Source organism: Heterocephalus glaber, unplaced genomic scaffold, assembly GCF_053883595.1.
Source record: "Heterocephalus glaber isolate CG9 unplaced genomic scaffold, H.glaber_assembly_v1.0 deba00001564, whole genome shotgun sequence".
Taxonomy (NCBI): domain Eukaryota; kingdom Metazoa; phylum Chordata; class Mammalia; order Rodentia; family Bathyergidae; genus Heterocephalus; species Heterocephalus glaber.
In genome coordinates this window covers 1,677,192-1,690,720 of record NW_028258351.1, presented here as the reverse complement: position 1 = coordinate 1,690,720, position 13,529 = coordinate 1,677,192, and the positions used below count along the sequence as shown (strand labels likewise).

Sequence of the window (13,529 nt, the reverse complement as noted above, 5' to 3'; positions counted from 1 at the left end):
ATTTTTTTTCAGTGCAATGCAGGCCCAGGACAAGGATGAAATATAGGACATACAACTTAGGCTCATTCCAAGGCTTCTATTTAAGCTTAGCACATAGCAGTACTGCAAGTAGAAATGATTAAATAGATTTTTTTCCTAGTATTACAGACAGGTATTGCAGCTGGGTTACTGAAAATAAACCCCAGGTCCACCCCAAGCCCTCAAAGGAGCCACAGCTGTGGTTAACAATGATTCATTTGCATTTTATTATTTCATCAAGAGAAGAAACAGAAGCTGTCTGGCTTTCTTCACATCAACCAATAATTTTGTATTTTAAAGTTTGGGATGTTTTCCATAATGAGCTGAATCAAAAATCTATTTGAAAAATATATATTTATATAAAAAAAAAGATTCAGGTTGTTTGCACGTAAAACATCAATCGGTAGGTTTCTTTTGTCTTTGACTCCATGTTGCTGGAAAAAGTTTGACCAAGCTTGCATGCTAATTTGTCCTTAGTTGCAAGTATTATAGGCAATTTCATACTTTGCCTAATGAAAGGATAACCCTCCTTCAACATAATCAGAACAGTGATTCAGAAGCAACATCCTGTCCTTAATACTGTCAGTTTCGAGCCATCAACATGAAAATCCTTGATAACGTTGAGATGTTGCTAGGAATCAATTAATGTAGTTAAGAGTTCCACAATACTATTTTGCTTAAGTTTTTTTTTTTTGCACCATTGATATTTTAAAAATCCATGTTTCTTTCCTTCGTCCAAAGTGTTCTAGGTAATGAAACTGACTCTTTTGAGACTGTCATTTTGAATTTCCTTTTTCATCTTGTAGGATGCCTGCATATCCCCTCCCGTTTTTTTGTGTTTTCTTTTTTGCCTCAAATTCATTAAAAGCATTGTTTTGTCATAGATTCATACGCAGGTGCTCTGGCCGTTTGGAGATCATGGGAAAAGCTTGTTTTTTGTATGGCCCAGAGTTCGGCTGCCGTATTGGAAGTGGTGCTGATGCTTCCCCACTCATGGTCACATCCATCTGCTCTATTCCACTTGTTTCCATTGGGTATTCCACAGGCGTCTGGGGATTTGCTGTGCTGGCTGAAGCACCTCTTCCCCAGAAATCCCCAGGAGAAAATTTGACTGGGCTTTAAGACAAGGAAGAGCTATCATTCATTTGTCTCAATGATCATCTAAACAAAAAAAGTATTTCCCTTTTATTTAAAGGGAAGAGAGCCATATATATTTTTTCATTTAAATTTATTTTCAAGTGGATTGGGACAAAGGCAAAAAAGGTTGAGCCGTCTCTCCCCCAGAATAACTGCCAGAATGTCTTAACTGGTCTTCTCTACCTCTACATTCAACTCCTAAAATCCTAAATGTTACATATTTTAAGTCATTTTGTCCCCACACTTAAAACAGGTTCCCACTACATTTAAAATAAGATACTTTTTCAAACTTCTGCCATTTTTCTTCTCACTTCAGCTCATTCCAGGAACACTGACATCCCTTTCAATTTCAAGAAAAGGCCAAGTATTTTCCTCCCCAAGGGCTTCTGTTCCTGCCGTTCTTCAGCCTGCAACATTTGTGAACTTCCTATATTTTTGCACAGATGCTCTTTCCTATGACCAGAAGGAGCAGAAGCTCCTTTATTTTCCTTTGCTTTCTACTGCCACTTTAGTAGGGATTGAACCCAGGGTCTTACAACCACTGAGCTACAGCCACAGTCTCTTCCCTTCACTTTTTTTTTTCTTGAGACAGGATTTTGTTACATTGTTCAGGCTGGTTTCAATCTTCTTGCCTCAGCCTTGCAAGTGGGTGGGATTACAGGCATATTTTACCACACCCAGCTTTTTTTTCTTTTCAGTATAGCACTTAGCACTGCTTGTAGTTGTGCATATTCACATCTTTATTGTGACTCTTTCCCACTAAATTATAAGCTTACTCAGGTTAGGGGGAATTTCTACATTATGTGTACTATGCATGTATCATCATATAAGATGCAGCATGTAGCACAGCCCCTAGTGCACAGTAAATGTTGAGTGAATGGATAAAGAGAGCATTTGCCTGTGCAGCAGCTTACTTTTCGGAGGGAAGGTAAACTATATAACCTATGTTAGATTAGTCACAGACTAGTCCTTTGTAATACAAGAAAATGTAGATGCTGTGCTTACATTCACCAAGAAGAATACGACAGATCTTTCATTCATGTAACTTGGCATAAATGTCTTAATCAGTTGTCTTCTAGATTTATTTTTAAAAAGACCAAGAATAACAGAGTCTGAAATACCTGACAGGTGTTCGTGGGCTGCCAATAAATCTTCGTGGTGATCGGATTTTTGGTTCAAATGAAAACTTTTCTTTTACACTTTCAAGTACAGATGGAGCCACATATGTAAAACCCTGAAAGACAGTTGTAACAATGGACCACAGGATGGCATTGTTACATACATCAAGAAATTGTGTATTCAATAACTGATACACCTACATGATGCACACCTAAAATCACCGATGCTGGGATAGGGGTGTAGCTCAGTGGTACACAGTACATGATGACATGTGTGAGGCCTCAATTAAGATCCATAGCATCATAAACAATATAAACAAAACCAAGTGAAATTACCCATGTGTATACTCTCCCATCTCCTCAAATCTCATTTTCACACCTGTTAACCATGAAGCCATTTTTTTTTTGGCAGAGTTGAAACTAGGAACTCAAGCCTCGCAGGACACACCCCACCACTAACCTACATCCTCATCCCATTAGCCGTGAAACAAAATCTATCCTGTCAGGAGTAGGGGAGGAAAAAAAAGGTAGTTGGGCAAGGTGACCAATGCCTATAATCCCAGGACCTTGGGGGGCTGGGGCAGGCAGATCTGGAATTCAAGGCCAGCCTGGGCAAAATAATGAGTCCTTGACTCAAAAATCAAAAGAAAAAAAAATGTTAAGTAACAGAAATGCAAAGAAAACTATTGTTTTCAGCTATGCATATAATAAGCAACTAAGGTTATCACCCTCAATTCAGCTTTTCATAACTAGGCCAAACTAAAACTAGAATTCTCTCACCTAGCATGTGTGATATTTCTGATTTGAGGCCAATGATTAGAGAGAATTTTGTTATTTTTCTAATGAACAAGTGTCAATGTTAAAAAACTCTTAATGGAATGTTAGATTTTAAAAAACATAAGTTTTAAAGTGATAGCTTAAAAACAAGTTAGCTAGGTTATCTCCATGAACTTCAAAGCAAATTTTTTTAATTGAAGAGATCATTCTCATACTTACTTATTTCACTTACCAGAAAGACCTGGTTGGCACTTTCACTGAGAGTTGAGTCATCTGGGCTATCGACAGGTGTCTGACGTGTAAACTTTGAATCAAACTGACTCACATCCTCTTCAGATTGCTTTGTAAAAACAATTATTAGAAAATGATGAATAGTCTATATTACAAATATCAATCCAATGTGTTGCAAGCTCTAGATAGAGTGTAATATCAGAACAGTCTTAGCAGGCACAGACCAAAGAAAAAATGCAGATGGAAAGGTCAGCAGTGAAATTACATCTTCAACTTTTAAACATTAATATACATCCAGTATAGAGTCATCATTCCAAAAAAAAAAAATGACACTCATTCCTATTAAAAATGTGAATGTGGAAGTCCCATTTGACCCCCCTATTCCACTGCTGGGGATCTTCCCCAAAGAATTAAAAGCATCATACCACAGTGATATATGTGCGCCCATGTTCATAGCAGCACAGTTTGTGATAGCTAAAACTTGGAAACAGCCCAAATGCCCATCAACTAGAGACTGGATAAAGAAAATGTGGTTTTTTTCTAAAATGGAGTACTACTCAGCCATAAAAAATGAGAAATTAGAGACATTTATAGCTAAGTGGATGCACATTGAGGCGATACTCTTAAGTGAAATAAATAGGACACACAGGAATAAATTCCGAATAGTTTCTCTGGTGTGAGAAACTGAAAGTGTAAATAAGGACTAAATGTATAATAGGTAATGTGAAATAGGAAGAAAAGGGGCAAAGGGGAAGGAAGTGGGAGGGCTAGAGGAAAGGATAGAAGGGAATGGGATTAATATGAGAAAATGGAAAAATAGGAACAAAATCTTTGTAAATAGGGAGGAATGGAGGGGTTGAAGGGAGGGCTGGGCAAGGGTGAAAAATAAGAACCAAGAGAGACTATGTAAAGGTGCAAATTTCCAATGATGAATGTCATTATATTGTATACCTAAAATGTACCAATGATTAGAATGAATAATCGAAAATGTAAAATAGGAAGAAAAGGTCCAAAGGGGTAGGGGTAGTGGGAGGGGCAGGGGAAAGGAAAGAAGGGAAAGGAAAAATGGTGAGAAATAGAAAAAATGGAAATAAAGTCTTTGTAAATAGGGAAGGGTGGAGGGCATGAAGGGAGGGCTAGGAATGGGGAAAAAATAAGAACCAAGATGCATTATGTAAAGGTACAATTCCCAATGAGAAATGTAATTGTGTTGTATACCTACAATGTACCAATAAAACAATTTAATTAAAATTTTAAAAAATGTGAACAGCTGGGCATGGTGACACATGCCTATAATCCCAGCACTCAGGAGGCTGAGGCAGGAGGATTACCCTAAGTAGTTCCTTGTGAAAGAACTGTAGCACCTAAGGTCAAACCACCAGATTTATTTCTTTAATCCTCTCCAGATATATCCAGTTAAGACTCTTGGGCCAAATACAGTATAGGGAATAAATAGAAATAAAAAACTCTGATTTAATAGTAAAAGATTACCACACTGACTTCAATCAAAAAACCCACTGTGTCTTGAAGTTTTTATTCAGAAGTATATTTTAGAGGATTGCCATAAGTTCATGGCCAACTTTGGATATGTAGTGTGGTGGCACAAGCCTGTAATCCCAGGACTAGGAGGCTGAGGCAGGAGGATCGTTGTGAGTTGGAGGCCAGCTTGAGCTCCATACTGAGTTCAAGGCCAGTCTGAACTACATAGTGAGACCTTATCTCAAAAGAAAAATTAATTAATTAATATAAATAAATATATACAAACAAATAAAATATTTTTTCTTAGAATACTGAACCAAGTTAAAAACAGCTGGTATGGTGGTTATACCTATAACCCCAGCTACTTGGAAAGTAAGACAAGAGAATTGCAAGTTCAAGGCCAGCCTGGGCAATTAATGCTGGTATTACTTCTTTTTCGTTTTTTTTTGTTTCTGAGGGAATAAAATATTATAAAAAGAGAGGATAGACCAAAGTTTCTTTAACTTTAACAACTATAGGGTCAGGGGATTTAGCTCAGTGGTTCCAGGGCGTGCCTTGCAAGTGCAAGGTCCCGAGTTTGATCCCTGATACCAAAAAAAAATCCCCCCCCAAAAACAAAACAAAACAAAAAACAACTATAATGTTCCTGTCAGCTGAGATTTTTTCCCATTCTATAAAAGAACCTGGCCCCTGAAATTACATGCTTTCAGGTACACATACCAACAGAGGTTTAAAGGGGGGTTCCACCTTCCGAGCCAGAAGTTCTTCCCAGTTAATGTGTCTGAAGAATGGATGAGCCTAGAAAAAAAAAGAACAGAAAAAGTCAACGGGAATAGACTGCGACAAACTTTTAAAAAGTTACAACTCACAAAATAAGCTTAAATTTCTAAGCAACTACATACAACCCTCACAAATAAATTAGCATTATCCTTTCCCAAAATGCCAGCCATGCCAATCCCTACTTGAACTTCTCCAGCGTCCCCGGGACCAGCTCCAAGACGAGAAGCAGCGTTTCTTTTCAGCAGCTTTAGGGAGGGAAAAAAAGGCAGTGATGAAAAACATTAGTCCAACTGTGTTTCTTTTTTCCTTTCAAATTTGCTTATTTGCCTTGAGAAAATATAACTTATTAATTACTACCAAATACTGCCTGAGAACAAAAAGAAAATCTATAATTTTGTACTTCATTTTCAAAGTCCACAGGGTTCTCCCCCCCATATCTATATATGGTTCTTTTTTCTTCTTTTGGTGGTAGTATTCAGACTGAACCTAGGGCCTTCACACTGAGCTACATTCAATCCTTTCTAAATTTTGTACTCTAAAGCAAGGTCTCGCTAAGTCACTAATTTGCCTAGGCTGGGCTCAAACTTGTGATCCTCCTGCCTCAGCCTCCCAGTGCTAGGATTATAGGCCTGCACCACCATGTTTGGCTTATATATGATTCTTTATTCAAAACAGATGTTCAATTCTATCTAGCTGAGCATGGTGGCCCACGCTTATGATCTCAGGTAATCTGGAGGCTAAGGCAGGAAGAATGCAAATTCAACGCCAGTCTGGACAATTTAGCAAGACACTGTCTCAAAATAAAAAGGACTGGAGAGGCTGCATCAGTAGCAGTTGCCTGGCATGTGCAAGGCCCTGGTTCCAATGCCCAGTACTGGGGGAAAAAAAAAAATCTATCTAGGTAACTAGAATCCTAGTGGATAAGGTTTGTAATTTGAGTGCCTATTTAGAACCCTACTCATGAGCTAGAAATATAGCTCAGTGGTAGAGCACTTGCCTAGTATGAAACCCTGGGTTCAATTCCCAGCACCACAAAAAACAAAAATACCTTTTTAAGCAGATCTCTGGCTTCTTGTGTGAGGTAGGGAGGCAAGTTAAGCTTACATTTGAGGATTTTGTCAATTGTTTTCTTTCTATTCTCCCCAGTGAATGGAGGCTAAGGGTAGAAAAGAATGAGAAAAATTAGTCTACAAAATTTTAAAAAGTAGTATTATTCATTTTCTGAACTAGTTATAAATAGATATAAAAAAATCTATGCTATGAAATGAACAAACTAATAAAGATCTGTAGTTTTTAAGCAATGATATAGAGGAAGTAGCAAATGTCCTGGAAGGAAGGCCAGATTTCCATTAACTTGCTCGATGATCATCAGTGATCATGGGATTTTATGCCTCAGTTTCTCCCCTTGTAAAACAAATCCATTATCTATCCTCATCTATTTCACAGATGTTTAAAAGTATTTAAATAAAAGTGCTTTTAAAAGTATGGATTCCATGCAAGTACAGGGCAATGTTATCTTAAATTGCTAATAACCAATCTTTGGGCTTTGAAAATAACTCCACTACTAATATTTTCAAAAAGGAAAGGTCTCTTGCTATCGTGGTTTAATAACTACTCAGCACAGACCATAACACATGCAGCTTTTAACTGTGCACCTACTGCTCCAGTCAGCATGTCATACATTAATGCTCCCAAACTCCACCAATCCACAGCACGATTGTGGCCACTTCTCATCAAGATTTCAGGGGCCCTACAATGAGAAAAATAAGATGCCTAAAAATTCACCCATTTGTGTACCATCTGAATTAGAATTTTCGAATTGTAAAAACATACAAAGCCAATGGTGTTACAGAAAACTACAACACTATTACTTAAATCAGGTAAAAGTTAAGTATTACCCCCACACAAGTTATATTTCTTTTAACATGCAGCTCACATGTATTCTATTGTTCCACAAAATGTATGTGTGACTGTTCCATCATGAATAGATTCTTTGCATAGTCCAAAGTCTGTTAGTTTCACGTGACCTACAATGAAAGATTACAGCAGGATTATTTTAAGCATGAGTGGTGTTTGAACTTCTCACGAGACAATGATCTATCCTTTGATTTAACTATTCTTAAAGATGTCAAGAATTAACTAGGTGCCATCCATAAGATGGGGAGCATAGGCTAAGACAGAGTCACTTTTTACCAATGACATAATCATTCTAATAAAGATAAAATAGGGGGAAAAAAAGCAAACAGAAAAAAGAAACATCTTGTCTAAGCTTCTGGCTTTACCTATATGTAGAATCCTCTTAAATCCTGGGAAAGCTTCTTTCTGAAGTGTGGTTTAAGTAAACAGACTCTAATAAACATACAGTATTCTATACCTTTTAAGCAAAAGTCATGACACTACTTCAAACATATAGCTTTTATCACAGTGATCTATGACTTGACAGTTCTTTAAATGGACTCAGAAAGACACTGTAACAAATTAGCTTACTCTGCCAAATGCTACATCAGAGGGAAGGATTAATATTGGCATAGGATAATCATCTCTGGTCCAGAAGGTGGAGCTCCTCTTTACATAAAGATTATTTCAGGGGCCGGAGATTTAGCTCAGTAGTTCCACTGCCTGCCTCGCAAGTGCAAGGACCCAAGTTTGATCCCTGGTACCAAAAAAAAAACCAACAAAAAAACCCCCCAAAAGATTATTTCATCTCAAGCTTAGCTTTACTGAACTTTCAGGTGATAACCAGTGGCTCATCACCACCAAGAGCCTTACTATTCCAGGTTCATTTCAGAGAACGAAAAAGGCAACGGCCTACAGATTCAAATGTAAGTATATTCTATATTCTGATACAGAAGAAGAAAGAAATAGGGCCTTTATTTCCACAGATCCACCTGATATACTCAAGCTTACGAATCAAAGAAGTTTCCTATTCCATCACTCTCATATTCTATCCTTTGCCTTTGAATTCCGAATCAGAATCCAGATCTTGGGTGGGGGGAGGGAGAGACATTGATTCCTATGATGTATTTGGTTAACCATGTCATTTTTCCTTAAAAAAATTATTTGAAACATTTATATATTGGCCTCAGTTGTCCATAAAGTACTTCTGGCCAAGAGTCTGAGACAGTTAACTACCTCAAGAATCACTTTGCAGACATCTAAAGATCAGCAGCTTCTACCAGCCTCCTAGATATCCTGCTCTGTGATTTGCTCCTTTGAGGTATGAGTGAAGAACTGTGAAATCTACCCAGGCCAAACTACTGCAGCATATACTGAGCTCTCTGCAGCAGCAAGCAGTTGTAGTGTAGGCTCACATTGCTAAATTTATACCTGTAGAGAATATTAGTCTCTCTGATGTCTGTTGTCACAAACAAATAGCAACAATTAAATAATGCCTAATAAACATTTTATTTCCAAGGCTACATCAAATATTTTTAAAATCCCTTTCTTTTTCCAGCATTAGTAAAATGTATCATAAAATGTACTGACTCCACACAATGTCAGAAAGTGGCACACACCCATCATCTCAACACTCAGGAGGGTGAGGTAGGAAGATTGCCATGAGTTTGAAGCCAGCCTAGGCTACATAGTGAGACCCTGTCTCTAAAAACAAAATATACTGATTCTAATATTTACTGTATTTTCATCACTAAAACTTAATTTACTTGGTTTTTTTTTTTTGGTACCGGGGATCAAACTAGGGATCTTGTGCTTTTGAGGCAGGCAGCAGAACCACTGAGCTAAATCCCAGCCCAACTTAATTTACTTTTAAATTTAAGGAATGAATCAAAGTTAATGTTTGGATTGGCTTTTGGGTCACAACATAAGATTTTTTTAAAAAAAGAAAAAGACGTAAAGAGTAGTTACCTTCAAATCGGTTTACTCTCATCAATCATAAATACCTAAATACTTAGAACATCACCAAGGGTATGATGCCACAAATTCTGAGACAGCAAATGTATAATGGCAAAAGATGAATATGGGGGCTTTGAAAATGGCCATGACCTATGTAGGAAGATTTTAAGATGATTATTTACTACAAAACTGTTTATAATATTATCTCCACCTTGGTGATTAAGCATGATGTTCTCCGGCTTCAGGTCTCTGTAGATGATCCCTTTTTGATGTAAATGCCCCAAAGCCATGGAGATTTCTGCCAAGTAAAAGCTGGAAACAAAAGTGATTTAATAAATTAAAAAGAATAATCTACCCAAAGCAATTTATGTATGGAGTAAAATTCCTTGAAAGAAACAGACATGCACCAAAGACCAAATCAGTGAGGTGAGGGAATGTATGGGGAAAAGAGATGGCATAGGATGCTGCCAAGAGGCATGGGGACATTAACGTTTCACTCTTTTAGTGAAATTATAAAGGGTTTTATTTTGCCATTTGAACATACTGCTAAATATGCAAAGAAAGTCAGAATATGCTAAACTGTGACCGATCATTTTCAATTCTGTGTAGGCCAATAGTCATTCAGATCAAAGCAAATTCCTCCCACCCACCCGCAGCTTTAAAATTCCATAGGAAACAGAAACTTTGTTATTCTCAGAGATCAAGTCTTGATTTAAAAAGTTACCTTATGGCCTAACCCTTAGAAGCCCACTCATCCCTTAACAAGCTGTATATTTACAGACAGCAATGCCCACAGTATCTGCCCTCCCCTCTTGCCAGCCAGCCCACAACTATAAACTGTGTGACACTCAAATTTATCTACCTCAAAAGAATAAAGGGCTGAATCAACCCTGTCTGGATTCGAAAAGCACAAGGCACTGCAATACTGGCTGCATAACAAGGTTGCAATCCTGCAGATTACTCCAGGATGGAGAGGGTGTGTCCTAGAGGACTGAGGCAGTTTCACAGCCAGCACAACCACAAACACAGCCTCCAACAGGGCTCAGAGAGCCTCCTCCAAAAAAGGGCACTTCATCCCTAAGGCTCTTAAATGCAGCTTCTGTGTTAGAAAAGGCCTGAAATTAAACAATGGAATGCAGTTTGGTAATTAAGGTAGAAAAAACATTTAAGTGTTGTTTTCTATTCAATTAATGTGTAGGATAAACTTTTTTATTGTTACCCAGTACTGTTGCTTCACAAAAGGATGTGTGTATTTTAATCTGAAGCAGATGCCATCTTACGAATAGGACGGTAGATCCCATCCTGGCTACATAAGCAATCCACAGATGATATGTGCAGGTTTATCACTTCCCTAAGACTGCACCTTGGGAACTGGAAAGTCTAAAAAAAAGAGGAGATGATTTCTGATACTTTCCATTGTTCCACACATAAAGGTTCATTGGAAAACCACACTCACCCACAGCCAAGGCAGGCAGCTTACCAATTCAAGGAAAGAAAGCCGCAATGAGAATGGTTCTGTTAGGAATAACAGGTGTGAAGAGCGGTCCACCCAAGGCCTGGGGGCAAAGGAATGATATGACCTCTAATAGCTTCTCAGTCCCAAAGCTGCTTCTCCCCCTTGAAGTTCTGAGTGACTGGCTCTAGATCAATTTACTGAACCACTTGGCTGCCCACAATGGGAATGAGGGTTTGCTTTTAATTATATGAATCATTACCTGAATCCATGCGACCACAAAAATTTTACTTACCAGGCTGTATCTTCCATAAATATCCCCTCTCTTTCTAACTGCATAAATAGTTCTCCTCCTGTAAAGAAAAGGAAAGGGCATTAGAAATAATTATTATTTACAATGACCTTGTACTTCCTTTCTAACTCAAAAGGTATTAGCCCTTAAATATAAAAACTAGATCTGAAAAACTATATAGATTTTTACAAACAAGTCTACAGGATACTATTTTTTGGGAGCAGTCTTATCCTTCTAAGTTTAAAAACTAGAACTGGCTTAGAATTCTAGGTTTTATATCTACAAACATGAAAATATGAGTAGACTGTAAACTCAAAGTTAAAAAAAAAAGAATCTTGATTAAAGCCACTCTAACATTTTATCCACAAACAGAAAAATGTTATTAGATAATTAAACCAGTTTCACTAATTTTAGTGAATGATAATAGTCTATATTTTCTAAACCCTTAAATAAGTGGAACAAACCTGGAAGTGGCCTTGTGAAAAGAATGGCACCAAAAAAAAAAAAAAAAAAGAATGGCACAATTTAAGCAACAAAATAAATAATAATAAAGGGTTATAGTCTACTCAATAATCTTAGAATTCATGAGTCCACAATGATATAAATAAATGAATAAATATTTAAATGGGGGAGAAAGGAAAGCTCTTTATTACAGCAGAATGTCAAGTAATAAATGAAAGAGGCACGATGGGATAAGAAAAATCATTTAGCAAACATCACAGCTAATTGCTACAGTCAAGAATCAATGGATGCCAAAAAATATGAAAGCCTGAGATATTTTAAATATCTCCTCAAAACATACTTATTACTCACAAAAGGGAAAATACCGAAGACACCAACTTAATACATCTGAGCAAAGTGAACATCATCAGTTCACTCTGATGTAAGATATAAATATCACGTGCTGCTGACTTGATGTATTGAGGACACAATGTCACTTCAATGTATAACCTGAATCCAATCCTAAAGAAACATCAGATAAACCTAAAAATTGAAGCACTCTACAAAATAACTGGCTTGTTCTTTAAAAATGTCACTTTCATGAGAGGCAAAGATAGACTGAAGAACTATTCGAAATTAAAGAAAACTAAAGACAGATACTGTACCAATGTTAACTTCCTATTTTTTGATAATTTTAGTATAGTTACATAAGATACTGTACTTGACTTGAGAAAATAAACATGAACTTTTAGGAGAACAGGGAAATCACATCTGCAACACTCAAACAGTTCAAAAAATTATGTATGTGTATATATATGTATATACCTATATACATATACATAGAGAAAGGAGGATAAAACAAAACAAATGCACTAAAATGACAACATTTAGAGAACCTAGATGAGGGATATATGGGAATTCTCTGTACTATTCTTGAAAATTTTTTATGTGTCTGAAGTTATGTCAAAATAAAGCTATAAGAAAAAAACATGGCAGTAGTCACAACAAAGTTGCTAAATCCTGCTGCTTTCTCTTCAAATGAGACAAGCTATTATAAAATCTATTTCTAAGAAATCCAAAGTGTGTTTGCTGGGAAGCTACTTGTGATCTAGAAATAATACCAGGGGCAACAAGTTCCTAGCAGATGGTAGGCCCTGGAAAATATAGGCAATTCCTATTGTAAACTGCACACTCTATCACTAATTGCTACACTAAACTAAAAATCTGACATAATTGCAAATATATTCACTACCTTAAACAATATTTTCAATAAGTTTTTCCACTCCAGTTTGGAAAGGTCTATTTTAGTGTTTTATTTAAGATATACTATCTTACCCCAGCACAATTTGAAAGCTCTACATCAATTATTTTGTTAAATGGCTGATTACAAAGCAATTAAGAGGGCCAGGGATTTAGCTCAGTGGTTCCACCACCTGCCTCGCAAGCGGAAGGACCCGAGTTCGATCCCCGGTACCAAAAAAAAAAAAAAAAAAAAAAGTAACAAAGCAATTAAGAGAAAATTCTGCAAATAAGAAAAAACTTAATCTTCAAAGTTTCTTCATTTTTGTCTGCAAATAGAAACATCTGTTCACACCTGAATTCCTTCAATGTACTCATCAATTTTATGAACTATTTAATCACAATGGGGAAAAGCATTTTTCCACCAGAAAATAATATTTTGACCCAGTTTCTGGAGCAAAGGCAAAAAATTACACCAAACTGTGTACTGACCACTGAGATACTCAAGGATGAGGTAGAGTTTTCCACCGGTCTGAAAGGCATAAATTAAATCCACAATGAAGGGATGCTTTACTTCCTCCAGAATATTCCGTTCTGCTTTTGTATGAGCTGTATCTTTAGCATTTCTTACTATCATTGCCTAAAGGAAAAGAGATGGTCTATAAGAACAAAATAGTGCACATTTTTATTCTACAGTAATTTGAAAACCTAT

At 36.9% G+C, this 13,529-nt stretch overlaps 1 protein-coding gene across 4 annotated transcripts in view; it reads right to left on the bottom strand.

The window, feature by feature from the left end:
• Positions 1 to 221: 221 nt before the first annotated feature.
• The window catches only part of Rps6kb1 (ribosomal protein S6 kinase B1), a 35,563-nt gene continuing 22,255 nt past the window's right edge, over positions 222 to 13,529 (bottom strand). For 2 of the 4 annotated variants that reach the window (XM_004870371.4, XM_004870373.3), the window contains exons 5-15: positions 13,310 to 13,457; positions 11,141 to 11,198; positions 9,604 to 9,704; positions 7,477 to 7,567; positions 7,200 to 7,290; positions 6,589 to 6,696; positions 5,723 to 5,785; positions 5,481 to 5,558; positions 3,283 to 3,390; positions 2,277 to 2,389; positions 222 to 1,134 (exon numbers count right to left, since the gene is read on the bottom strand). In XM_004870371.4, coding sequence (XP_004870428.1) covers positions 897 to 1,134; positions 2,277 to 2,389; positions 3,283 to 3,390; positions 5,481 to 5,558; positions 5,723 to 5,785; positions 6,589 to 6,696; positions 7,200 to 7,290; positions 7,477 to 7,567; positions 9,604 to 9,704; positions 11,141 to 11,198; positions 13,310 to 13,457 — 1,197 coding nt within the window. In that variant the 3' untranslated portion in view covers positions 222 to 896. Of the gene's footprint in view, positions 1,180 to 2,276; positions 2,390 to 3,282; positions 3,391 to 5,480; positions 5,559 to 5,722; positions 5,786 to 6,588; positions 6,697 to 7,199; positions 7,291 to 7,476; positions 7,568 to 9,603; positions 9,705 to 11,140; positions 11,199 to 13,309; positions 13,458 to 13,529 lie in introns of all 4 variants that reach the window. The other 2 variants (XM_013067698.3, XM_004870374.4) reach the window with 2 other exon arrangements.